This window comes from Coturnix japonica, chromosome 19 (assembly GCF_001577835.2).
Source record: "Coturnix japonica isolate 7356 chromosome 19, Coturnix japonica 2.1, whole genome shotgun sequence".
NCBI lineage: Eukaryota > Metazoa > Chordata > Aves > Galliformes > Phasianidae > Coturnix > Coturnix japonica.
In genome coordinates, this window is record NC_029534.1 from 5,840,716 (window position 1) to 5,866,619 (window position 25,904).

The window sequence follows — 25,904 nt, forward strand, 5'->3', positions numbered from 1 at the left end:
GCCCGGCCCCGCCCCTCCCCGCACACACCCGCGCTCCCGCCGCTTCCCGCCACCCCCGGCCCCGCAACGGAACCGCGCAACAGCGGCGCGGGAACGTCGGGAGGGACACGCCCCCTCATCTGCATATTCATCACACTCTCCACCAATCACGAGCGCCACTCTCGGGATGGGGCAGTCACAGCGCCCCCTGGTGGTGCCGCTCGTTCCGACACCCGCGTTGCTGTGCGGGTTGATGCGGCTGAGCGGCACCGCCAGGGGCCGGGTATGGGGGAAGTCACTGAAACAGCACAACGTGATTTAACGGCCCAATAACATGTAGGAAAACTTAACTTCAAGCCTTTTTCCCTTTTAACATCAGACAGGAGCATACGGCTCAAAGCAGAGCTTTCCCACAAGTCCCTAATCGCGTTCTTACCTTTCTTCAGGATCTTCCTCACCGTCCCGCAGTTCCCGTCCCGCACACTGTGGTGCAGCTCCGCTTCCAACGAGTCTCCTTTCAACGTGCCGAGCTGCACCGGGCAGGGGATGGGCAGCGGGTGAGCCATCCTTAGCACTGTGCTGCACAGCGCTGCGGCTCCACTCAGGCTCCAAGAACCTCAGGCGGTGTGTCCATCAGCAGTGCCAGCCCTGCCCGCACACAGGATCGCCATCACTGTGCTGTGGTGCCCGCACACCGAGGTCCCGCCATCCCGCACCGCCTCGCACCCAACGGACGGACCCCCGGTCACGTGCCCACGAGCCTCGCGCCTTTACAACCCGCGCGTGCGCAGACACTTCCCTCACCCCCCCCATACACACACACACCGCGCATGCGCACGGGGCGCTCCGTCAGCGCCGTGTGTGTGTGCGGGATGCAGCGCGATGTTGGCACTCTGCCGCTCAGCCCCGCGCTCCGCACCCGCCTCTTGGCCGCCGGGTTTCAAACAGCGCAGGAGCTGCTGGACACCGGCCCGTGCGGGCTGAGCAAAGGTACCGAGCGGGGCGGGCTGTGCCCGGCCTGCAGGGCGCTCCGTGCGGGACGGCACGGCTGGAAGCGGAGCTGTGCGGGATTCGGGCCTTAATGCGCCTTAAGCAGCTTCAGCGTGTTATCCGTCATGGGGTTTGGGCATGGGGCACCTCCGGCAGTGAGATGGTTATTGGTTGTACGTGTGCTGAGCGATAAGCTGCACACGTTGCACCCAATGAACATATGGGAGGTTACAGGAGCTGCTTTTCAGGAGTGTGTCCATCAGTCTGTTCTGTCCGCTTATACATTATAAGTATATGAAGGTAGGAGCAGGCGTTGCTGTGTTGCAGGGTGGAGCTGTGCGCTGTGCTCACATTGATCCTCCCAACCTGCAGCCCAGCTTCTCCCAGGGACTTTCTTGCTTCAGACGAGGTTAATCCAACGTCACTCAGTGAACAGGTGAATTGCTCTCCCTGAAGGGCCGTTTTAGCATCCATTTGTAGTTTGCTCATGTCTCAGTGCATCCCTGCTCCAAGTAGTGCAGATCGGATGGTTAGTTCTGCATGTGTTGGCACTTTATACTAAAAAGATTCATAGCACTGTGTCACACAGCAGAAGTACCAGGTCCTGCCAAACAAGCTGTGTTTGCTGTTTGTGTTTCAATAAACGCCTTGTAAAAACAAAGTAACCTTTTGTGGTGTTGTCTCTTGTAGAAATTGGGATCTCCAAAGAAGAGGCGCTGGAGGCGTTGCAGGTTGTCAGGCAGGAATGTGCTGGTGATGCTGCAAAGACATCAGGGGGGTCAGGCAGCAGCAGGACGTGCACAGCTCTGGAACTTCTGGAAGAGGAACAGGCTCAGGGCTTCATCATCACCTTCTGCTCGGCGCTGGACAACGTGCTGGGAGGTGGCGTGCAGCTGACAAAAATAACTGAGGTCTGCGGAGCACCCGGTGTGGGGAAAACACAGCTCTGGTATTTCTTTCTTAGATTACTTGTGTGCAATCAAGTATCGCTTTTCAGTGTTGAATTTGAGTATGGTGAGAGTTTGTCTTGTTATCGTGGCCCTATTCTGTAGCAGAAACGTAACTAGTTTGAAGGGGGGAGATTTGTAAGGTATTTATTTAACGTTTTGCCTTTGTTTCCTATGACAGTATGCAGTTGGCAGTGGATGTCCAGATCCCGGAATGCTTTGGGGGTGTAGCTGGGGAAGCAGTGTTCATTGACACCGAAGGCAGTTTTATGGTAGACAGAGCAGCGGATATCGCTGCTGCCTGTGTACGGCATTGCCAGCTTATAGCTGAAGCTCATCAAGAAGAAGGTATGTTGCTAAATCACTTCTTTCTGTCCAGTGGGCTGCTTCCAAAGAGAGAATTGTTGCAGTTGAAGGGTTTCAGCAGCAGTGCTTGCTTAAGCAGTTCTTGCTGCCAGCCTTTTACTTTCATCTCTATGTATCATACCCAGAACTGCGTCAGTGTGACTGTAGAGCCGTACTGCACACTGAGCTGATCTCATCTAGGGGTAACTATTTATTTCTGTGTGGCGTTTCATTGTGCTGTTCTGGTTTGAAAGTGATTGGAAGAGTTCCTTTTTCACAAGTTAATTTTTCATTTCTTGAGAGCTCCCTTGGAGGCTCCAGCATGTGTGTGTGCTAATGCTGGGAGAGCATCTGCTCGCTGCCTTCCTGACTTTCAGACCAGATGGAAGATATGTTTCCCACACTCTTTACCTTCGCTGCTTTATCTTAACAGTGTTTCTGGGAGGTTTGCTGCTATTGTTGCATGGAATGGTAGCATAATAAGGGTAGTGGTATGATGGTACCTACAGATCTTTGACTTGGATATTCATCTGTTTATTCTCAGATCATCTAAAAGCTTTGGAGACTTTTTCTCTTGAAAGTATCCTTTCTCACATATATTACTTCCGTTGCCGTGACTACATAGAGCTTCTAGCACAGGTCTATCTCCTCCCAGACTTTCTTTCAGAGCACTCAAAGGTAAGAGTTACTGTGGAACTTAAAGATAAGGGTTATCATGGAGTTACGTGAAGATAAGAGTAACTCATTGGTACTTCATCAGCTTGGTAATAATGTATTGGTTGATGCCAGAGTACAAACATAAAGTTTGCTTTCTGTTCTGGTCCCCGTTACTCTTGAGAGTAATTAACTTTGGTTGCCAATGCTGCCACCATCCTGAATCTCAACTTTCAGGCGAAGGTACTGGTTCTGTGTTGCCACAGAGGTTATATTTCTTCAATCAATAAGTTATAAATCAGCACAAAGCTGCTCTACAGGAGTCTTAGCTGTGTGTGTGGCCACTGTGCAAGGGATCAGAATGACCTGGTGCCAGTTTTTCCTTCCCAGAAGATCACACAGAACCAAATGCACCCTGCATATCTTGGCATCCAGAAAGTGACTGATTTCTTTCCAGTACATCTTCTGTTGCTACAAGCAACGAAAGCCTGCAGCTTAACTCTTGGGTGGACTACAGCCAAAAAGTTGCCTAGTATCTCGTTCTTAGTGGAATGTTAAAGCAAGGCAGATTTTCTCCACCTCCTTTCCAGATTTCTAGATTCTATACAGCAGATCTCTATATAGCAGATCACTCCCTAGCAGGATTTGGGGGAATAAAATGGCTGCCTCATTGCATCAGAGCACAAATCAGTGTTGTTTAGTTAAATTGGTTTTTGCATCTCATTTCCATTTTTGGAAGCTGTTATGATCTTGAAAGCACAGATGGGAGTCTTACTTTTGCTTAGTATAGTCTGGTATTTCCCTTTCTCTGCCAGTTACTAACGGTGCCCTGTTGTGTTTGCTCTTGTGGAAAGTACATGGCTTCATTAGTGCAGTTATACTGGGCTGCAGTTCTTTGGTGCCATCTGTGCTGATTATCAGTGCTTGGCCTGGAGCCTGAAATACTGAAGGTTGCAGGAAAACCATAAGACCTTCTGGTGATTCCTTGGACAGGCTATGAGTGACTTGACAGATTGCTCACTGAAAACCAGATCTCATTAAAATTATTGTGATCCCTCTGTAGATCTGGAGCTGCAATTGGAGCTACTGGAAAACCTCCAAGGAGAGGAGATGTAGTTGTAAGGGAGAGACAATGGGTAACATGCATTACTTTGAGATCTTGTTGGTATGAGAAACACCAATAATATGAAAAAATAAGTTAGAAAATGTCATTGTCATAATAAACAGAATTCATTAGGTCATTAAGACAACATGATGTGACAGGCATGTGTTATCAAGCTTTCTCAAGTAGATCTAAGGCATTCAAAAAGTAGGCCATATTATTTGCTATTTTGTAGCAAACGCAACGAGGAGAAAGTAAACTAAATTACATTTTACCTCAGCACATTAATCTGATAGGCAAGCAATTGAACTAGGTAAACATTCCATTCTCATTTGAGTCATGCTCAGATTGTTAAACTGATTGGTTTTTTTCCAGTCAAAAAATTACAGCAGAGGAAGATGAACAAGTTCCTAGAAATGAATTTGCAGTAAAGGAGACAAAATCGATCAGCAGAACGTCATAGTTGAGTTCCAACTGCTCCGTGTTCTTTGGTTTTTTGTTGGTTCTTTTTTCAGTTGGAGCCTCAGGACCATTTCGCAGTGTGATATTTGTTGCAGGCTTGTATGTTCCAGCCACAAAGCTACTTTTCCAGTAACAAGTGAAATCAATAATACAGAAAATCAGAATGTTCTTGTTTCCAGCTTGTCTTGTACGTTAATGCGAGAACTTGCAGATATTCAGGATTTTAGAGACAACATGTGAATGCTGAAGCAGTCCATCTCCCTTCTGTATCTCAGACAAATTTGGGTCATCAGAACAGCTACAACAGATGAAGTTAGTATAAATCAAAATCCCAGACTAATGTTTGTGTGGTGTCTCGAGTGTGATGAGCCTGCAGCAGCATTTTATTCTACCTTCAACTAACGATTACTACAAAAGCAATAATTCAGCACAGCAAACATCTCCAGGCAAGGCAGATACTCAGCTCCATTACACAGCATCTGCAGTATCTTAAGGCATCTGTTAAAATGCATGTTTCCAAAACAGACGGGACCCATAGAATCTGATGATCTTAACAATGACTGCAAACAGCATGTTTTCTAGCTATGGTTTGGGCTTTGTTTTTTTAAGGAAGAAGGTAAAATTAAATAGTATTCGTGGAGAGCTGGCAAAAGTAATCTGATTTTTCTCTACAGCTTTTCTTCAAGGCCTTAAGTCCAGCTTTGTCATTTTGTATTCTGCACCACAGATAAGTGAGCTTTAAGTGAATGAGATTTGAAACTGGAAAGAGTTGGAACAGCAGCTCTGTTCTGCATTAAATAATGGAGAGGCTTAGAGCAACATTTTGTTGCTTGTGTCTGCATAATGCAGTATGGCACTTACCCGGTGTGCTTGGAGCTTATGGCTCTTTACCCTGCACTGTTTCGTGTGCTGCTGTTTGTCTCCAGTAACAGTAAGTGTTATGTTGCCACACACATCAGAGCACCAAATAACATATTACCTTATATAAAACATTCTGAAGCTCTTAAGAAGGAATCTTACAGCTCTTTATTATCAGTTCACAGGAAAGTAATGGTTGTTTTTTTTCCTTTTATTCCGTGTTTAGGTCCGACTGGTGGTAATTGATGGAATTGCATTTCCCTTTCGCCATGACTTCGAGGACCTCTCACTTCGAACACGGCTTCTGAATGGTCTGGCACAGCAGCTGATCATCATAGCAAATGATCATAAGTCAGCGGTAGGTCTGGGACAGGGTTGCATTATAGAAAGTGTTACTTTGGAATAAATGCATAACAAAGAATGCAGCCACTGTGATCTGTAATGGTCTACAGACAGCAAATTAAAGCTGAAGGGATGGCCTTTACTATAACATTTGTCAGTTTGATTGGGAGTATAGATAGGTAGCACAGGCAAAACTGGACAGATGGAAAAACTGTGGTCTTGCCAAAATAAGTAAAAAATGAATAAAAAGCATTCTGGGAATTTTAAATCATTTTTTTCATGGTTTCATATAGTCTTCTTTCAGGACATGGTTGGAAATAGAATGCTTCTTTACTATTTTCTACCTGTGAAGCACACACAATGAAATACATTGGAATATTTAGCCGTTACAACTACCGTTAGTTTAAAAATAAACTTTCTTAGTAGAAGATCTGTTCTTAGGAAGGAAAAACAATCTGCTGGAGTTTGCTTTGCTGTTTTGGCACCCATGGAAACCCACTGCTTCCTTCCTGGGCATTGTTGCCATACCATTTGTGCTTGGCCCACCAAGGTGCAGCCAGGTAGCCAGCAGATGGCACTCAGAAGCTGCATCTGTTCCAGGGGTTGTTTTGACAAGTCTTTTGAAGTACAGGAAAGCATTGTTCAGGAATTAGAGCTTACACAGTCTCAAAATGGTGCTTGCTCCTGTAGCTGTTTCCAGGTGATTTGCTTCCTTGTCGCCCACAACTCTCTCTTTCAATTTGCTTTTATTCATTGCTAAAAATAAGCCTTCCCTTGTGCATCCTCTATTAGCTGCAGGAAGAGAAGGAGCTCCACGTTCTGCTTTGGTTCAGTGATTGTGCTTACTGCTGGAAGTGTTCCCCCTCTCCTCCATGATGTGAATTACGAAGGTTCCTCCTTTTGGTGTGGGCACCAAGGGAGACAAATGTTACGTGACAGCTTCGCTTGCACAGCCTCTTGTTTTGAGTGCTTTCACTCATAAATTGGGTACCTGGTGACCTTGAAAGGGAGTGGTTGTCATTGTGTAGCCTTTTTTCTTCTTTGTTCAAGGGAAACATAAATTTTCTGTTGAACAAGTGAGCAGTTTAGCACAAACAGTAGCTAAATAAACACTTGATAAAGAAGTGATCAATCACAGGGCTTCAGAAATGGTTTAGTTCAGTGACCTTCTTGTTAGTATTTGAGTTAGACTGTTTGCAAGCTATGTGGAATTCAATTCAGTTGGCGTGCCAGAAATTGTTTAACTGGAAGCAAAGCTGGGCAGCGTAAGTGCTCTGATATGGCACCAAGTGGGTTTCTGTAGTTTCTAAGGCTGAACTCAGTGGGCTGTGCTGGAATGCCCAGAACAACCCTTCTCCAGCAGTGAGATGGGAGCCTTGGTGGAATTGCTATCATCTGTTCAGGACGAGGAACCTCTCTCAGATGTGCAGTATATGTCTCTGGGCTTTCAGCTATATAAACATTTTGGCATGTGCCCTGTGTGCTCAGTGCTGTTTTTTGACTGTTCGAGGAAGAATCATACAAGCATATCAAACAGTGAGAATCCCTAGAGTTTAAGATAGATACCAATTTTTATTATTTTTCATTTTTAATGAACTTTGCAATTAATATTCCTGGCTCTTTTCTGTCTCACCCACCCTCATTTCTACCAGAGATCTAACCTAGACTGTCTGTGAACCTCCTACGAGTGATTCGTGCTGCGAAAACACTCCCCCGCTCTGTCTGTTCACTTCCATCCTGCTTTGTATTGTACTCTCTTGCGCATTTTTAGACTATAAGGTGCAGAAATTCTGTTAATCACTAGGTTTATACACGCTTTGTGCAGCATCAAGGTCATTTAAACCACAGTGACTGAACTGTTATCACTTTATAAAGGGTTAGGACAAGACATGTGCATCTAAACACAGATCCAAATGGCATTCAGTACAAATACAACGGAAGATACAAGTTATGTCCCTTGGAAAGGGAGAAATTCAGGGGGAGTTGATTTTGTTTTTATTTTTGTTTAACCCTGAAAGCAATATGTGCTCCTTTCATGCAAACTGAAGATATATTTTACAGAGCTTTCTTATTTTGTTTTGGCTCTTGAGGAGCAGATGAGGCACCCTTATATTTTCTTGTTAACACAAATGCTTCATTTCAATTGGCAAGAGTTGATTGATAAAAACTTCTGAGAAGTGGCAGCCTTCTCTCCCAGTGCTGTGTTTGCTTTCTGGAAATGTTGTTTGTTTCCTCTTTCAGGTTGTTCTGACAAACCAAATGACGACAAGATTTGGACAAAACCAGTCCACGTTGGTGCCTGCATTGGGTAGGTGTTGAGTTTTGCATTGTGTGTGACTTCCTTACTTTTGGCATCAGGAACAAAAAGTTTACTTGTAAACTCTGTCTTAGATCTCTCAGTATTCTTTAAGAAGACAGTATCACACTCTAAAGAGAAGCACGTGCTACTAAGAATAGTAGCTAGATTTAGACCTGCAGCAAATGTGTTGCAGCTTTCCCCTGGGGCTCGTATGCTGTGGAGGTATTCCAGCTGCAGCAGTGTCAGCTAAGGAGGCCACCAGCCCTGCTGGAGGTTGCTGCCACATCCTTTGTGCTGGCTGAGCTGTTTGTTTGATTACCTCCCAAACCATTTCTGCCACAAGTGGGCCAGGTGAGCTTCAACTGTTAAAATAATAAGTAAGCTGCTGGTAGATGACGTCATTGAGATGAAACTTGCTGGTGATGGATCATACAAAGAATGTAGGAATGGAGGTAGGGGCTTTAAACTTCTACCAGGACGACTGTGATGAATAAGTTAAACAATAACAGAAGAACACGTCCACAGCTTAGTGGTCATACATGTCAAAGTAAACTGCAGTTATCCTGAGAATCATCCACTGCCTCTCCAATGCATTTTAAATTGCTTATTTTGCCATTAGCTTGAACATATTTCCATTTATTGCTTGCAAAAGTGTTTTATATTTGGTGCACAGCTGGAATGATCTACCCGTTAACCTCTGCAGTTAAGATACAGAGGAAAGTTCTGCGTGGGATCCTCAACTGCAGCCTGCCCATAGTGAATTTAAGTGCTCTTTTTACAGACTATTTTGTCCTATAATGAGCAGAGTATCTCACACCTCAGTCTTCTGCTGTGTTCGCAGGGGAAAATAGAACAGTTCTTCTGAAGTAAAGATCTAGACAAATTAGGAGTTAAATGCTGAGCTTTTCCTTCTTACAGGTTGTAACGACATTATTTTGTGATGCAGTCAAAGGGCACAAATTATCTGTCCGCTGCTTCAGTTTCTGTGAACTAAGTAATGAACCCCTTGTTCTGGAGAGGAAGGAGAGAAAGGAGATGGAACAAAAGCAGAGTCGTTTTCAGTGTCTGTACAGGCATTGAACCATTTGGCACAGATGTAAGATAAGATGAACAAATACAGATCATCTCCTTGGAGAATGTGGAACTTTGAGCTGTGCATGCAGATAAAGAACCAGCTTTCAGTACCTGACCCTTTTTGTCGTTTTTGCCTCTTGCTCTCTGAAGTATTAGTTATTTTTGGCAGCCTTTCTGGCTATAAGCTAAACTAAAGCTGAATAACGAGCAGTGTTTGAGATCTGTTGTGTTTAAGTCATAGGGGCAGTAAGGAGTGTGAAAGGATTCAGTGTAGGCTGTAACTGAAAGACATCAGGTATTGTCTGTTGCATGTTTTTATTTTTGCAAATGTGTAATTTGACATAACTCCCTATTGACCATAAACTGACGGTGACTCTCACCAGAATATGCATAACCACACGGTGTAGCTAAACTAAATAGGATGTACTCTTACAAAATTAAGGGTTTGTAGTAGCTGGTAAAAGATTCAGGCGAGGAGGTATTTGGCTCATCCTAAACAGCAGTATCTCATGTTGAGTACTTTGGAGTGGTCCAAAGCTGTTTTCCCTTGGATGTGAATTTATTCCAAAGACTCAAGTGCAAGCGTTGAGCTGATGGATTACAGGATGGTTTTTATGACCCATTCTTAAGGGAGGCTGCTTTAAAAACCTCATCATAAAGGCTGAAGATCCTCATACTTTTTCTATGGTTCCTTTTAGCCAAAGCTGTTGAGGGATGGGTCAGGAGCCAAACCCAAAGTAAAACCAATCCTATTGCCTCCCCTGCGTATTTTTTCCCCCTCATTGACTGGTAAGCCTTGGAAATTTCTAAGATTTTACAAGAACATTAATCTCTAAACTCTTACTCATCTTCCTAGCAGAAGGGAAGTTCTTAATTATGATGGGGAAAAAAAGCACAGATGCTGCAAGGTATTAAGTCAAAGCCTTATGGAGGGCAGCTCTTTCTCACTAGTGATAGCTAAGCTGGCTGTTCCTAGACATTTCTGCTTGATATATTTAGAAAAGAGGTCAAGTATTAATCTGCAAGCAGTTTTAACTCAGAAATGTCTCATTTTACGGTAGCATTTTTTCTCCCATATTCAATATAGTTGGAAACATGCTGGTGTGGAATTTATACCCATTGTAAAACGTGTTTTGATCTCTGACTCAGAACCGTATCTGATAACCAAAATCTCTAATCTCAATTTCAATATAATGGAACAGAGTCTGGCAAGATGCCTAGAGGGTCCAGGTCTTCCCTATCATTGAATCGTGTTTTTTCTTCTCCGTGCAGTAACGAATAGCAGAGCACACAGGGCATGTGGGCCTGTTGACGTGATGGAGATCCAGCAAATAAGTGATTTAGAAGCTAGAGCTGTGTGCAGGCTTGCAGCACTTGACCCAAACGACTCTTATAAAATCTAATCCATCTTCACACTGCTGAATGTCTCATGGGATAAACAGAGAAAAACACCCAATAAATCTGTCTGTAAATTGTCTGAGCTTGCCAGGTGTGAGCTGAACCCGTAGGACCATTTCCCATGAAATACAGCACCATTCCAAGTGTTCCTCTGTTTTCTTTTCCCTTCACTTATGATTGTGTTCGTTTGCATTCTTCTGTCAGAAGTACAAGACTGCTTCAGGGGCCCTTAATACTTTGATAATCGTTGACTTTCTCCCAAAGCACGTATCCCAAAGGGAGCAATGTTTGCTCATAATTACGCTTGAGAGACAGAATGCCACGATTTTGAAGTAAGATTTAGACATACTCCCTGGACTTCTTTACGGTAACAAGGAAGATCTTTTCTTCACAGTGCCTGTTTCCAGGCTTCATCTAGTACCTGTCCTTTATTAGGCACACATACATTTCTTTTACAGATACTAAGGCACTGCATCAAGCTTTCTGTAAAACACAGAGATTATTCATTGTTTTGGTCGATGTGATGAATTAAATGTGAAATCCGTGTATGTATGAAAAGGATGAGAGTTGTTACTGCAAGAAAGATGCATGTGTTTAATCATGTTTTTTTGTTGTTGTTGTTGGTTTTTTTGTTTTATTTTTTGAAGACTGGTTTAATTTTGGTTCAATTTATGAAGCTGCCATTTGTTAAAGGAGATGAATAAAAGGGCCTGTCATTTCTGTTATGCAGGAGAAAGTTGGGGACATGCTGCTACCGTGCGTTTAATCTTTCACTGGGACAACACTCAGAGGTGAGTGAGGAGTATAGGCCAGTAAAGGTAACGCAGTAGGACTGACAAGTGTGACACTGGAGAATCTTTTTCAAATAGGCTTTTATGGCCAAGCAGGGTATTATTACAAGCTTATTTCTATTTCTTGGTCATTTGGGTTCATCTTGCGTTATATCACAATGCTACAACTTGGGACCTATGAAGCCTTTGTTTGATTTCTTAATCCTTTTGCAAACAGTGAGCAAAAATGTTGCTGGAATGTTGTAGTGCACGGTTCTGCTTGTTGAACTTGAAGGGCAGTGACACTTTCTTGTGGAATTTTGTTTTTTTAAATTCTAAGAATTCCAAGGGTGAAGGCAATGCAGCACCATTACAGCTGGCTGTTTGGTTTAGAATTGAATTAACACTGATTAGCGAACAGTCTTTATAAGGGAGAAATTGCATCAACATGATGATGATCACAGAACTAAGAAAAGTTAATTTTGTATATCAGAAGCGAAGAGCTTTCTTTTCTTTCCTTCTCAACACAGCCAGTGGTTTTGGAGGTGTAGGCTCCAGAAATAAAACCCGAGACAGGCAGACATGTTTAATTTACTGCTGTAAATATGCGGCTAATATGGAGCAAGGCCTGCCGAAGCATAGCACTGGATTACAGTGATAGGTCTGTAAAAAGCAGGAGTAGGTAGATTCTGCTGCATTTGTAACATAAGCTACTTGGGTCTTATCCTCTGTTGTGGTTATTCTTGTTTTTATATTAGGTTACTGAGGTGCAAAGATGACCATTTGAGAATCCATTTGTCTTTTTTTATTGCGCTTTGACTAAATATGATACCAGTCTCTTTTCTTTGCTACTGGAAATGTCAGAGCTTAATTACAAGGGTTCTCAGTGCAGTGAGGAAAGATCCTTTTGAGTCAGAGTTCTGCGGCAGAGCTCCAGCTGAGTGCTTGTAAAAGCATGGCTTCTGCAGCTTCGGATTTAGGCTGTTCTGCAAAGTACAACCCACCACTTAGATGTTCTGAGGAATTCCCTGTGTAGCTAATAGGAAGTGGCAGTGTTCCTCAGGCTGTAATTACGTGCTCTCTAATAGAATGGCACCTCAGGGAGGAACAAAAGAAAAAAACAAAAATAATTAACAGGATCCTTGGCAGGCTGTCCTGGTACAGAGAGAACACTTTCTGTATTGGCTTTGCATTGGTAGTTTTGTGCAGGTGGATGTGGTGCAAACTAACAGCCTTAGAAATGGTTGGAAAATCTCTTGCTATTGAGGTATTTTGCAATCTTCTCTTTGTATTATGCAAGTACCTGTTGGGCTGCGTGCTGCATAAGCTCAAGTCAAGATGCATTGCTTAGACTCCAAATACATGAAGTCAAGGAAATGTTAAAGAAATAGAAGAAAAGCTATTTACTCCAGGTTATGCTGTATGTTGCTGGCAAGGTCAGGCTTAGAAATAGAACATTTTGTTCTCGTTCTGCATCTGCTGGGTTATATTGCCAGGCTATGAAACACCTCGGAATAAACACTCCCTGGAAGCTTTTGAATTCTTGAGGGTATCTCCTAGCGTTGAGAGGCCAAGCAAAGAACAGTTGCTTTATGGAGTAGTATTGTGCTTTAAACAGTTTTTGTTTGCATTTTAAGAAAGTGGCATTTGAAATTAATTCACAATTAATATTGTTCCAAGAATGTGAGGAATTACTGTAATGAAACAAGGCCAATTAATTGCTCTTTGGTAGCAGGTCTGAATTGTATTTGAGCTGACAGGTCGCACAGGGATAGGATTTTGGCATCCAGAGGTTACACGACCACTGTGAAAATACATGCAAAAATTCCACTGGTCACCTATCAATTAATGGTGGGAAAACTCAGGTCTGTTTTTTTGGTTACTTATGATTATGATTAAACAGACAATAATTATCTTCTTTCTTTCTTTTTTTTCTTTTTTTTTTTTTTAAACCAGGTTGGCAACATTGTACAAATCCCCGAGTCAGAAGGAGTCAACCATACCATATAACATTACAGTTAGTATTTCTTTTGGGATGGAGATACAGAGATGGGAACAAAGTGTTGGAAGTAAAGAAATTGTCAGACACAGGCAAACCTGAGAATGCTGTTTGCTTTCTTCGTGTTGCCTTTCAGCTTCATCCTGAAGGTAGCCAGGAATACCAGGATGTCTCCAGGTTAATGATCAAATTTACAGGCAACCTGTGCCCATTTCTGCTTGTCCTACTGCTGTGTAGTTTATCTGCCCTTCATGTTAACTCTTGGCCTAAGTGCAAGTATAGAGGAGAATCTTGTACTCGAAGCCTTCCTTCAGGAAGCCAAGCTGCTTTCTGTTGTCAGGTTGTTTGTTTCCCTAGTGGCTCTTCACTGCATCTGTTCCAGTTTGTCATTTTTAGGACAAGGGTGACCAGAATCATTCATAGCATTCTAGAGATCTCTGCTCTGAGTACGTTGCCTGATGTAACAGAAATCTCTCGTAGCCTTGTCCTACTGCTGACCCTATGACCAGGCCATATATACAGAAGCATATATTATTTTCTTCTGTTGTTACTGTGTGATGATATTCCAGCTGAAGTCCTTATTCAGCCCTAGGTAAATCCTGTGATTGTTTTCTTTTGTTGAGTGCTAAGATACATATTAAGAATATATATTGTTTAAGCTGTTAAAAAACAAGCACTCAGCTCTTGTGTCTTCAAATGACAGATACATAGGTACATGCCATAACTATTTGCTGTGTGTCCTCATGGAAACACGTTGCCATAGCATTTCCTGCAGATTTTAATGCTGCCCTAAAATGAGGCCCTCAAGCTATTGAGCAGAAATCAAGGGTTGGTTTTTCTTTTTTCCACTTCTAAACGGACCTACTATTTTTATTTATTTATTTGTCAGTTTTGTAAAGACTGGACAAGAAAATGGGACCTCATCCCAAGGTTGTTTAGATCATGTGATGCAGCTGCGCAGCCTTCTCTGTGCAGCTGCCAAACAGATGGATTCTCTTAGTTTAATTGCCATTTCAGCTTTATACATATTACAGAACAGCTATGCTGTCTTCACCCATGTGAATGTACACGGTCTTGAAGTACAGTTGAGAGTGTGTCCTAATCAAAGATTAGTTATAACTTCAGATTATCCCTGTGTTTTTTCCCTTAATCTTGTTGAGCTGCTTCAGCAGATGTTTCTGGAAGTAAAAAAATGTATTATCCCTGTTTCTGTTATGAAAGTCAGGTCTGATAATAATTGTTTGCTGTTACCATTTCTCATTCTCATCTCAGTAGTTAAACTGGAAGATGTAAATATGCATTCAGTGCTTCCAAGTATGATGCTGAATATCGTGTATAACCAGCAGACAGTTTAAAAAACAGACATCCAAGATGCTTAGGCTTATAACTGCTGTTAAATTCAATGCAAATCAGATGGTTTGGTACTTCTGACAACTGGTTGATCAGTTCTTGTAGACTGGTGGAGAAGTATGGGACCGAGTGCCTGAAGCTCCAGTTCTTTTCCAGCTGTTTCATTTCCAGCACATTGGTAGGTCAGCCACCAGTCCGAGCAAGCGTGGAAGCTACGGAACACCTATCAAATGAAATAATAGCTCTTTCACAGGCTGGTGAGGATTCATTCTTAAGAGCGGAGTATAGAAATGTAAATTGATTTAAGCACAAGGGAGTAAATGGCTCATCTGATTCATCTGAATTTCCCAGGTAATATGACCTGGTTATTTGATGATGAAAAATAAGGATCCAGAACTTGTATTCTGAGTAAGAATTGTTCATATTTCCCTGAATTTTGGAGGGTCTGTCAGACTAACAATGAGAATGTCCTCAAAGTAATAAAGGCATCAGTTTTGATGCAGTCTGTGGGTGCAGGAAACACTGAAGAACAACCCAAGATGAGTGCAGCTGTGATTGGAGCTATGCACGTCCAAGTGAGCTTTTTTCCAGCCTTAATTCTGTTAGCCATGTTTTCTCCCTATAATACTGTTAACAAGCTTTGCATGTACCTACAAAATTCTTGTTTTCTTTCTCACTGGAGAGAGGCTGTATACATGCCTTTAACTAAATGAAAAACGTCCATACTAAGCAGCCTGCTTCATCATGTTCTGGCCTTTATAGCCACTGGAATGCTTTTACTGAGAGTCTAGCATGCTGGATTAAGTGGATTCTTGGCTTTGATCCACCTTTGTGCCTAAGGGAAATAGCAGAGATTAGATGCAAGCAGCAGTGAAACACTAAACTTGAAGATTTCCCATTATGCTATTTAGAATAACACTTGAGTTGCTTAAAATAGCAGAGGGACCTCACAGGTTCTGCCCTTGTGGCACCTCTTGCTGTTTGTTCCTTTCAAAACATAGGCTACGTGAGGTGAGGCATTTAGAAATAGAAATACAGAGATGAGACACAAACAAAACATTCTGATTGGTTTTACCTTGGATTCATCTCAGTGCAGGACATAGTGGCATTTGGAAAAAGTCACACATCTGCTTGTAATTCTCCCTGATTTTTCACACTGCACTAAGCTGAAGCATCAGCCTTCCTGAGGTGTGCTCAGCCCTGCCTTGTCTCAACCTGAGCACTTAGGATCCTCACGACAATTTCTGATTAACACTTTTTCCTCTTTTAAGTCTGCAGTACAGTGAGTCCTTCACTGAGCTGTCAGCAATGCTCCCTACACAGCATTTGGAGATAAGGCAGCTGAAGGTTTCACATAACATCTCAGTGTTACGTAATAACTGATGACATTTAACTAACTGATGTTTCAGATCTTCCATCTTTTAAAATCTTTTAACATCATCAAACTGTGAGGTAATGTGACAGAAAATACCAGTGGTACCAAGCAAAATAGATCACCCTAAGCTCTCTACTATGTAGCAGCATCTAGTTTTCAATTCTGCATTTAGGTTTTGGCAGTTAAAGTACTTGGCCCATTGTGTCCCATAAATCACTATGTTGGGACTGTCTCTGCTGAATGCAAAGGCCAATTCAAGTATCCACTTCTCTTACACTGTCTCCTCAATGTTTTCAGCTCGTTAAATAGATGCATGAAAAAGAAAGAGTTCTTTGAAGATTTTCAGTGTTGTTTCTGAAAATGGCTGAGGCAGTGAATCCAGTGGTCATCTCCTTGCTGCTGCAGGACTTTGGTTTGAATCCGGGCTGAAGGATTTGGCGTTTAGTTTATTTAAATAGGCAGCATAAGTTAATTTGCAGAGGAGCACTGCTACATAGTCATGGGGTTGTTATAGTGAAATGGAAATGGTGGCCTCGTTGGTGAAAGGAAGCAGAGACAATAACCAGTGGCCATGTGTGTTGAAAACCTTTCAGTTCTGAGCTTAACCTCATCTAGAAGCATTCATCCATTCATCTAAAATAAATGATAGCATCATGCCTCATTCAGATCTTTTGGGAACTAGAGTTACTCATGCTCTATATCTATACAAGTAATATCACCTGATTTTACTTATATATTACAGCCCCAGGGCTTCCGAGATGTGCAGCCTCCACCTGTCACCCAAAATGCAGAAGGTATTGAAATGAACCCTCGCAAACGGCCACGGAGAGAAGAGGAAAAATAATAGTGATTCAAAAGAACTATTCCAGAAAGCTGCGCTGAATGGGAACATCCATGTGGAGAACATGCAGCCAGAGGCAGCCTGAGAGGTTCTTTAAATTCCCACTCTGGACTTTATTTTATTGTTAAAACTATAATATGAAATTTTTTGTGGCAGAAAAATTATTTGTGTATGGCATAATTTTACTTTTATAATAAAATCTATTTTATATAACGAGGCCTCGGCTTTTTTGAGATGAAGGGTACAACTACTTGGGGTTAAAATAAAAACAACAGGAAATGTGAGCATCCAGTGCAGTATGTTTAATGACACCGTTCTTGATCAGTCATCTGTTTCTGTGTGCATCTGAATTTTAACAAGGTTTCATGCAGCAATCTGCTCAGGTGCCTCAAATCAGGGCAGAAAGCTGTGGAGCTGCTGAGAAATGCTTGAAGATGAATGCACACTTTAATGCTATGCCAGATTGGGGCGTTAGCCCTTACCTGCTGCAAAGTCCTTGATCAAGGGCAGTCAAGCACTGTTTTGAACTTCTCATTTATCTTGTGTTGGTAACAGCAGAGACAAAAAGGCTCGATTGGAAGGACAAAAGATTTAATGCAATTTTATGTTTCTATTTTGGTGAGAATGTTCTATCACTACTCAAGCTTGAACCAAACTGCTGTTCAGCCCTTAGCTTTCCATATCCTCCTTTTACCAAAGCATCCAGAATGAAAAGTCTGTAAATGGAACGTGCTTTGTTTGTGGCTTTCATTTAACAAAGAGGAGACCTGGGCTTCCTAGCAGTATATTAACAGCTTCAGAATCTCAACTAAATGAATGATTATCCACTGAAAATAAACAGCTGGGATTTGTCCTTTTTTATTAACAGAAAAATAATAAGTTTTAATAGAGGAGAAGGAAGGGACTATAGTGCAAAATGGTAATTTCTTCAGTTGTGGGAAGTGTTTGTGGGTACACATGCACACGTCTGACCCCCTTTCTGGCACAGTTCGATGTTGTTATAGCTGAGGAAACTCAGCCAGAAGAGTAAATGGAAAATTCAAGTTGTGGGAGTCGCTATCTTTAATTTTTAATTTAGTGACGCTAAACTGACTTTGCCTTGAAACAAAATTTGGCGCTGAAGCTGAGTCACAAAAGCTGCAATAAGAAATAAATAAATAAGTGGCAGTGATTTCTGGCTCATTATAGTATTAAGATGTGCTTTACATAACAAAATATTAAAAGGAGAAGCAGTCAGCTGCCATGCAGCAAACTGGGCTGTATCAACATTTTAAAAGCATGAGTCAGGGAGAAGCTCTCAAGCAAACATGACAGAGAGGAAGAAAGACAGCGGGATGCGTGACTCAGGCAAACATTTCAATGCAGGAGACACAGGCAGACAAAAGGGTCCTTCTGCATGTGATGTCAGCAAGCAAATGCTTCATTTGGGAATAATAGCTTCCTACGTATTGCAGCGCAGGAGGGGGAGCCAGCACAGTGCACATGCCTACGTAGCCACAAGGAAAACCATGCACTACGAATGGCGTAGCGATATTCAAGGAGCGCTGCTGGCTGCTGGTGATGGCTGCTACCTAATCTGTTGAGTATTTATGAAAAAAATCCATTTCTGTCAATTTAATGTTTTGATTTAATATCCTCAGCATATACTTGCATGTGCGAGGACGTATCCAATATGCTACTCATTTCATCCGACTGTTCTTTTTATTTTGTTTGCAGTGGAATAGCAGCCAGAAGCCCCAGCTGAACACTGATCCTGTTACATACCAAGGCAGATCCTTTTGTCCAAGCAAATGTTACATCTTCCAGTATTCCAGATGCCATAGATGCCATTGTTAAAAATAAATAAATAGAAATAGTAGTTATTTGCTTAACGGAGGGAGTTATGAAACATCCAGAGAAATATTAGGAGCTGTCTAGGCTGAGATTTATTTATATATTTACTTTAATTGAAGTTATAATAAAAATCAGCTCTGCAGACCAGAACTAGAGAGAAGGATCTGTTGGCGGAGACAAAATTAGATTAAATGAGCCAGATTTTGTTCTCATCTGCTGGAGAGAAGGAAGGAAGCTGTTCCAGGCTTAGAATTGCGTATAAAGAAATAATTTGACCATTGTCTTACTATAAATCTTCCATGGCAAGTTGGTATTTTCTTACATCTGCCTGGAATTCTGCATTTCAGAACATCAGTGCACAACAGTGAGCAGCAGAAGAGAATCCTATGACTGCACAAGAAGTAAGATTCTAGCTAGTTACTTCGTGGCAATGAATCAAAACTAAAATAGGTCGTCGGGTTTGCTGCAAAAGTTGCACTGTTCTGAAAAGCAGCAGCTTTAACTATCATGCTGAGTTTAATATTGTTCAGTTTTGTAGGGTTGACATTTACTTTGTGGTGCAGGAACTTACTCTGTCACCACAACAAGAACACAGTATGTACCACAAGGCCTGGCAACAAGAAAACATTGTGGTTAGGAGATTCTTCTTCTCCAGCCCAGAATCCTGCTCTGAAACTCTTTGGTTTGGATACGGAAAATAGTTTATTTATTCTTGATTTCATGTGTTCTGTGCCTTTTCCACACTCAGAATCCAACCAATTTCTTTGTAGAAGAATATTAAGAAAACCTGGCGAGGAAATAGCCTAATGGAAGATAAGAAGATGTAGCCAAGGTTCAAGTTATGCAGCCAAACAGCCTTGCATTAAAGTCAGTTACAAATTGGTTGACTAATGTGGATGGTTGCTCAGCTGCTAACCCAAATGGCAAATACAGCTTGGAGAGAAACATCTATTTTTCTGCTGAATTTCAGTCACTTTTCCTTCAGTCATTTTGGGTGAGACTAAACTCAAGAGTGAGATTTATTCAAAGGCATTTCATGGACTAATGACAAAGGTGAAATCTTTACTGCCTACTTTTCCATGTCCGCCCTTTTTCTGAACAAGAAAAGATACGTGAGCTGGAAGGACAAGTAACTGTGTTCCAGCTTCTCAGAAGTGACTGCCTCATGTTCAGGATCATAATGATTTAGAAAGGCACATTAAGTTATATTATATTGTTTTAACATATATTAATTTTATATGACTTAACTTTAACTTGTGGTTTGATGCTTTCTTGCCCTATGATGGAGTTCCTAGAAGGAAATTAAAGAGTGCTTACGTTGCAGTAATACAAATATTACAACAGAATACATAAGGGAAATAGTACTTCTCTTCACAGTACTAGAACTAGAGAAGTTAACCTGTGGTTCCCAACCATTCCAAGTGCCACGGTAGGGGAATGTGAGCCACCGGCTGCAGAATTTGGCAGTGTCACAGGGCTGCCAAGCAGCCTGCCCAGGCCTCCTCCGCACCAGCCCTCCCTGTGACTGGGAACCAGTGCCAGCTGCTCCCTGCTCATGGTCTTCCCCTCTCCCTGGCTCCCAAAGCTACGCACTCAATGTCTTGTGGCTCCCAGCCATAGAGTGATTTTGGACCATTAGGGTCAGGAAAGCTGGCTTGCGTTCGCAAGGAAAGATTTCTGCATTGATGCTCTATACCGAAAAATGAAATCACTGGGAACTGGCTCACTTCCCAGTTCTGAATTTCACCCATAAATGCACCCACTGTTAAATTGTAAGCTACCATTTTGCTCCCTACAAGCAAGGAGTATTTGTACAGTATGCCCAATCTATTTATTAGGGCTAATAAGCTCTACGCAGTTGTAACAATCTACAGAAATAATAAATGGCATTAAAAGCAATCATTCAATCACTACATAAGCATTTAAAGTTAGATTATATGCCAAAGGGATGCATTGAAAAATGCATATTTTACTGAAGTCACACTTCAAGAATTACAGCTAGTAATGTTAATTTATTTCAATTAAAAACTTGCCACTGATTTAAATGGAGCTTGAGAAGCATCAGGATAAAAAAATCATTAGATTTCATTTTCAAACAATGAGAAGGGATGGTGTTGGAATTATAAAATATCAAGTAATGTAGATAGGAACACAAAGCAGAAACTCTCTGGGCCACACTAAATGGTTCTAACTGGATGTGGGTGTTTTTTTTCACAGCCTCCAGGCACGTTGTTTGAATACACACTCAGCGTGGTATCTCACATGGCATTATTTTGGACTTCCCAATTTACAACTTGTGTACTTCTAATACTCTAATTTATTTAGCGCGAACCGCTGCACTTTTAGCAACGTAGTTACAACTACATTTCCTTAGTGATTCAGTTTTTATTACATATGTTGCTAAAATAAAACGTTTTGGGCTGAAGAACAAGTTGTCTCCTTAGCATAGAAATGATGCCTATACAGTCAGCAGGAGATTGGAACATTATTTGTCACACCTTTTCTCACTATACAGGCTTGCTGTGCATTTGGCTATTAAATGTTATGGGAGGCAATACATAAATGTCTCTCTTTAAAGTCATTCATTCATTTATTTCGTGTAGTTAATCCAAACTCCTATCACTGAAGCGTATTATTTGAGATTGTTCAAAGGAAATTAGCATACCCATTTTCAAGTCTGTGAATCCTGGTTTTTTAACTATACTTTTATAGCATGCATATTGTAAACATAATGCTTGGAACCACAGTAGTAGTAGTGGTCGGTGGTACTCACGTAAGTCAACGATATTCTTTCTGTTCTTTCCACTTTTTAAGAGGCATTTCTAAGTAAGTGACTGTAAAATTTAAAGTCTTGCGACAGGAGGAGGATATCACGGAATCAAGAGTTGAATCTACAGTAAGATGTCGATAAGTCATTTAAAGTAAGCCTTAAATCCCACTAGGCACCTTAATGAGTCTGGCTTACACTTTGTTTTCATTTTAGGTTGAACTTCACCTCTATCCTGAAAGGGCAGAATATGCACACACTGTGAAACCCCCAGAACAGAGTGTAAATGTGATTTAAGTGCTATACAGTCTTTTTATTACCTCTGCTGAAGAAAAGTGTGCTTCAGGCTTAGACATTCCAGGAGTGCCACATTCACACAGTATGGTGCTGTCGGACGTCAGCTGCAGATGAAGTATGCTACAAAAATGGAAAGTATAGGGGAAGAGCCTGGCACAGGAACAACGTCAGTGAAGTCTGTTGTTTGCTGATATCCAGGAGGTCTGCGCCCTAAAGCTCCATTTAGCAGTAAAAGGAAATTATGATAATGAAGAGTGACTGATAGCTGAAGTGGATCAACCTTAACAAGTTATTGGACTGTGGTGTGCTCCTGCCTGCAAGATATCTCATGATTTGACAACATCCAGACCACATTATTGTTACGTAGTCAGCTGTGTTTTGCTGAGGTAAATCCATGGGCACTAATCTACATGCACACTTCAATCAGTCAGTCAAAGATTTTATGAGGTAACAAATGACCTTTGTTAATGGGAAATAAGGTATGTTGTGCTGTATCTTGCTGTGCCTGATCTGAGTGTTCCAGACACGTCCCATCACTGTGAAGGGCCCGGCTTTTCATTGGGTCTTTATCACACATATTTTTCTCCAACAGATTTCCAAGTCCAACTAAACAGGCACAGAATAATATCCTACTTCTCATTATTGCTATGCAAAGGAACCCCTTTCCTAAATAGGGGTATGAGTGGAATATTGAAAATGGAATTTTCCTTTAGAATGAGACTGGAAATTTCCATGATAGCTGGAAGCGGGATTCAGGCCTGAAATCCTCTATTTTGCAATAAATGTGGTTATCTCAAAATAGTCAATCAATAATAAACTTAAAAAGCTGACTTGGCCCCAAAAACCATTAGAGGGAGAGAGACTGTGGTTCATAAGAACATCTGAATAGAATAACTGTTAATTTATAACTGTTAAGTCATTCTATGATGAAGGTTCCGGTGCAATTGTGGTGTCTGAAGATACTGTGCTTTTTCAAATTGCAAAGGAGCAAAGGCTGAAGCTAAGAAAATCAATTAGAGTTTGATGAAGCTTGTTAACGCGAGCCTTCTCACTGTATTCCTTCTAAATTCTCACTGTTCTTACTCTTAAACAGTGAAATTATTTTAGTGAAGCTGAACAATAATAACATCGAGTTTTAAGGGCTATAACAACAATGCAGACTTGTATTCACATTCACAAGGTGACAGATATTGATCATATGAATACACAGAATTTTAAGCTCTTTCAGCAGCATATTACAAGTATAATTTCATATATTATCCCATATACAGCACTGCAGGAAATCCAGCAGTGGAATTGCCTTCAAAATGAGAGCAGTCAAAGGCTTTGAAATACATGCATGGTTTTATCTGACCAGGAAAACAGAACATAGCTTCTAAAATTACCTCTGGTTTACTACAGAAGCCCTGCATTTTTAAGAGATCCCCTTTGACTGCAATTTATTCACCATTAGGTTTTCCTATTATACTCCTTTGTACAGTACCAGAACATACAACATAGGTATATTATTGTCAAACGCTTTTTAACAACCCGTCTTTTTTTTTCCCCTACTTGTCAGTGCAGAAGAATGACTTCCAAAGGTTACACAGAATTAAAAAGCACTTCTCCTTGCACTCCATACTATTCAGGTCACCTCCCAGAGGCCTGCTTAAATCCTGCTTATTTCTTACTAGTATAACGAGAAAGAGGAAGATACGTTTTCAAGACTAAAATAAAAGAATCTTTTTTTTCTAACACAGGACCATAAAACCCTCTTAAAACACGACATGATGAAACTTTTCAGGTCAGGTATGAGCCTTATCTTCTTTTGACAGTAGTAAACCAATTATTTCAGCCTCAAAACTTTATGAATTGTGAGTTTCTTCCATTCACCTGACCTCAACACATAGGAACCATTCATGCTGCTGCTACCCAGCAACCCAGAGTGCAGGCAGGCATTCTAATTTTAGCTTCCAGAGTTACTAAACACTAAAAGCATTCTATAATAGCACCAAACTCACCTCTCACCGATTAGAGCTTTACTTGATAATACGTTGCACATAGAGCTTCCTATTCTGGACAGAGCACTGTGGTACCTTCTGTGGCAATTGCCCACCCTGCTGTCTCTGCACAGCAAAGTGAGAGCAGGTTCCTGGCTGCCTAACTCAGCCCAACCACCCACAGTCACCATATGTTCCACATTGCAGGTTAATAAGAATGGTTTTTCACCTTCCCTCCCAGAAACAAATGTGGGCATGGCTTAGGGCCATAAGTTCTTGACTGAATACCAGATCAAAACAACACTAACGTGACCACAAGGCTAAAACTCGCCAAAGCATCCCGAGTACAAAGTTCTACTCTATTTCATTTTAATTAGTGTCCTCAGCAATCAAATGACAAAAAGCACATGGGACTGCCAAGATGAATCAAGGACATCTGGTAACTAACATTTCAACATGAAACAGAGTAGGTATTTACTCTCAGATACTCTCGAGTTTCAAACAATTCAGAAATACACAATTAAGAAATGGAGACTATCTGAAATGCTTTTAAATTCTTTTCTTGGGTAGGTTAATTGCTTTTTGTCATAAAACATGAAGCTTATAGATACATCTTGTGCTTCCTAGGAAATCCTTGTAACCAGACATTTTGGAATTAACACCATACTCCTTGAAGATCATTTAGATCACAGTTTCTTGGGAACTCCAAGAGCCTCCGAATTACTACTGAGTAACACCTAATAATGAACTTACAAGTGTTATTTCGGATACTCGCACTGAAACGCATTCATTCTCCTGAGGGCTGTGATTCATAGATGATGCAGTACAAACCTAAAGGAAAAAAAGAGAGAAGAAAGCAATGATGTCATCAGCTGCAGCCACGGGCTGCCTCTTCAGAAAGAGCTGCAATCATTTGTACCCCTCAGCTCGACCTCAAAGTAACGCTACACTGAAAATACGTAACTGGCAGAGTGACAAACATACTCCGAGATCCTTTGGGGAGCAGCCGTGCCATTTGCTGCCGCGTTAAGAGCTTTTGGCAGCGGAAAAACCAACTGTGACGGTGGCAGTTTTAACTCTCGGGGCTTTTACATATTCACAAGATCGCAGTGCGATCAGTCCGTGCAATCACTGCAAACAATCTACAATCAGTTCGGCTCTGAAGTAACCGTGCCCAGCACGGAACAGGGGCACCACAGCAACGTCTGCCAGGCGGAGAACAGGTTCCTCACCCCGATCCGTTCACAGTTGGGCACAGTTTTACAAGTGACCATTATTTCAGGGCCCAGCAGACTTTCGGGCTGTCATCCCATCCCCCGTGAGCGTGTTGTTTCAACCGCGCGACCATCAGAGCTGCTCAGCTCTGCTATTTACACAGCTCTGTACAGCTTTCTGCCGGCACTAAATAACAACAAGCCGACAAACACCTTCCACGAGCGGCCGGCGCTTCTTAAGCGGCAGCGGAGAGTGAGAGCGCCCGGATCGCGTCACCGCCGTCCCCTCAGGCGGAGCTCAGCGGGGCGGCCGCTCTCCGACCCGGGGATGTCCCTCAGCCCCCCGGGGCCTCCAGAAGGGCCGTTTTTCCTCGTAATGAACGCTCTTTTTCCTCACAAACTCGGCTCTGCTCGCACAGCCCGCTCTGGAAGGCGGCCCTGAGGGGCTCCGCTCCGCTCCCCTCCCCCGCCCCGTCCCATCAGGGCCCGCGGTAGGCGACAGCGGCTGCGGAAACGATGAGCGTAGGGAAATCCTGAGGCGGGGATTAGGTAATAAGGAACGCACTCTCATGTTTCCTCCGGGTTCCTGTGAGGAACCTACGCGTCTGGCTGCCTTGGCGTGACTCATCACATCGGCTCGGCCGCGCTCCGTCTGCTCACCCCCATCCCTCCCTCCCTCCCTCCCCTCCCTTCCCGCCTCCTCCTCGCCCCCCTCAGCTCTCGGCCGCGTTCCCGCCTCCGAGGCGCGCGCTCCTCTCCCCCCCCCCCCCCGCGGCGTGCGCGCCCCCGCAGGTCCGGCTCGGGAGCGCGCGCGCAGGCGGGCGGGCGGGAGGCGGCAGCCGGCGGCGTCGGGCAGGAGCTCTCTGCGGGCGCAGTGCTGATCCGCCGGCGGGCGGCTCGGGAATGCGAAGCGATGGCCGCGGGCGGCTCGGGCAGTAGCGGTGGAGGAGGCGGCGCGGAGGAGAAGAGCTACCGCCGCTTCCTCGAGCTGTTCTTGGGAGAGTTCCGCGGGCCATTCGGGGCAGAGCC

General features: G+C 42.6%; 2 protein-coding genes and 1 long non-coding RNA gene across 16 annotated transcripts in view; 1 reads left to right on the forward strand and 2 right to left on the reverse strand.

Moving 5' to 3' along the window:
- The window catches only part of TEX14 (testis expressed 14, intercellular bridge forming factor), a 36,805-nt gene extending 36,056 nt beyond the window's left edge, over positions 1-749 (reverse strand). For 7 of the 8 annotated variants that reach the window (XR_001559009.2, XM_015880909.2, XM_015880910.2 and 4 more), the window contains exon 1: positions 416-749. Coding sequence is in view for 7 of the 8 variants with exons in the window: in XM_015880909.2 (XP_015736395.1) it covers positions 416-545 (130 nt within the window). In the remaining variant the exon portion in view is untranslated. The remainder of the gene's footprint in view (positions 1-415) is intronic. The other variant, XM_015880906.2, reaches the window with a different exon arrangement.
- A 39-nt stretch (positions 750-788) lies between these two features.
- On the forward strand, positions 789-16,998 carry RAD51C (RAD51 paralog C). Of its 6 annotated transcripts, XM_015880915.2 has the most exons (11): positions 790-969; positions 1,660-1,918; positions 2,098-2,264; positions 2,806-2,939; positions 5,564-5,695; positions 7,921-7,987; positions 9,751-9,841; positions 11,181-11,241; positions 13,177-13,237; positions 13,356-13,396; positions 16,687-16,737. In XM_015880915.2, the coding sequence occupies exons 1-9, from the start codon at positions 810-812 to the stop codon at positions 13,228-13,230; spliced, it is 1,125 nt and encodes a 374-aa protein (XP_015736401.1). In that variant the 5' UTR covers positions 790-809; the 3' UTR covers positions 13,231-13,237; positions 13,356-13,396; positions 16,687-16,737. The 6 variants fall into 6 exon arrangements, with proteins under 6 accessions (XP_015736397.1, XP_015736401.1, XP_032304289.1 ...); XM_015880914.2 differs by lacking the exon at positions 13,356-13,396 and having other exon boundaries at positions 791-969; positions 16,687-16,795; XM_015880912.2 differs by lacking the exon at positions 9,751-9,841 and having other exon boundaries at positions 792-969; positions 16,687-16,998.
- Positions 13,450-25,555, reverse strand: LOC107322656. 2 transcript variants are annotated; one of them, XR_004309298.1, is made up of 5 exons: positions 25,441-25,555; positions 24,415-24,492; positions 21,706-21,802; positions 18,550-18,584; positions 13,450-17,922 (listed from the first exon to the last, which is right to left on the reverse strand). It is a non-coding gene; the product is annotated as an uncharacterized LOC107322656 (long non-coding RNA). The 2 variants fall into 2 exon arrangements; XR_004309297.1 differs by having other exon boundaries at positions 18,550-19,909.
- Between the last annotated feature and the right edge of the window lie 349 nt (positions 25,556-25,904).

Bases quoted from the DNA above. Each gene is read 5' to 3' on its own strand.
- RAD51C (XM_015880911.2), top strand. From the start codon at position 810: ATGCGCACGGGGCGCTCCGTCAGCGCCGTGTGTGTGTGCGGGATGCAG. The intron at 1,919-2,097 runs GTATTTCTTTCT...TTCCTATGACAG, and splicing joins GTGGGGAAAACACAGCTCTG to TATGCAGTTGGCAGTGGATG. The intron at 5,696-7,920 runs GTAGGTCTGGGA...TTCCTCTTTCAG, and splicing joins CAAATGATCATAAGTCAGCG to GTTGTTCTGACAAACCAAAT.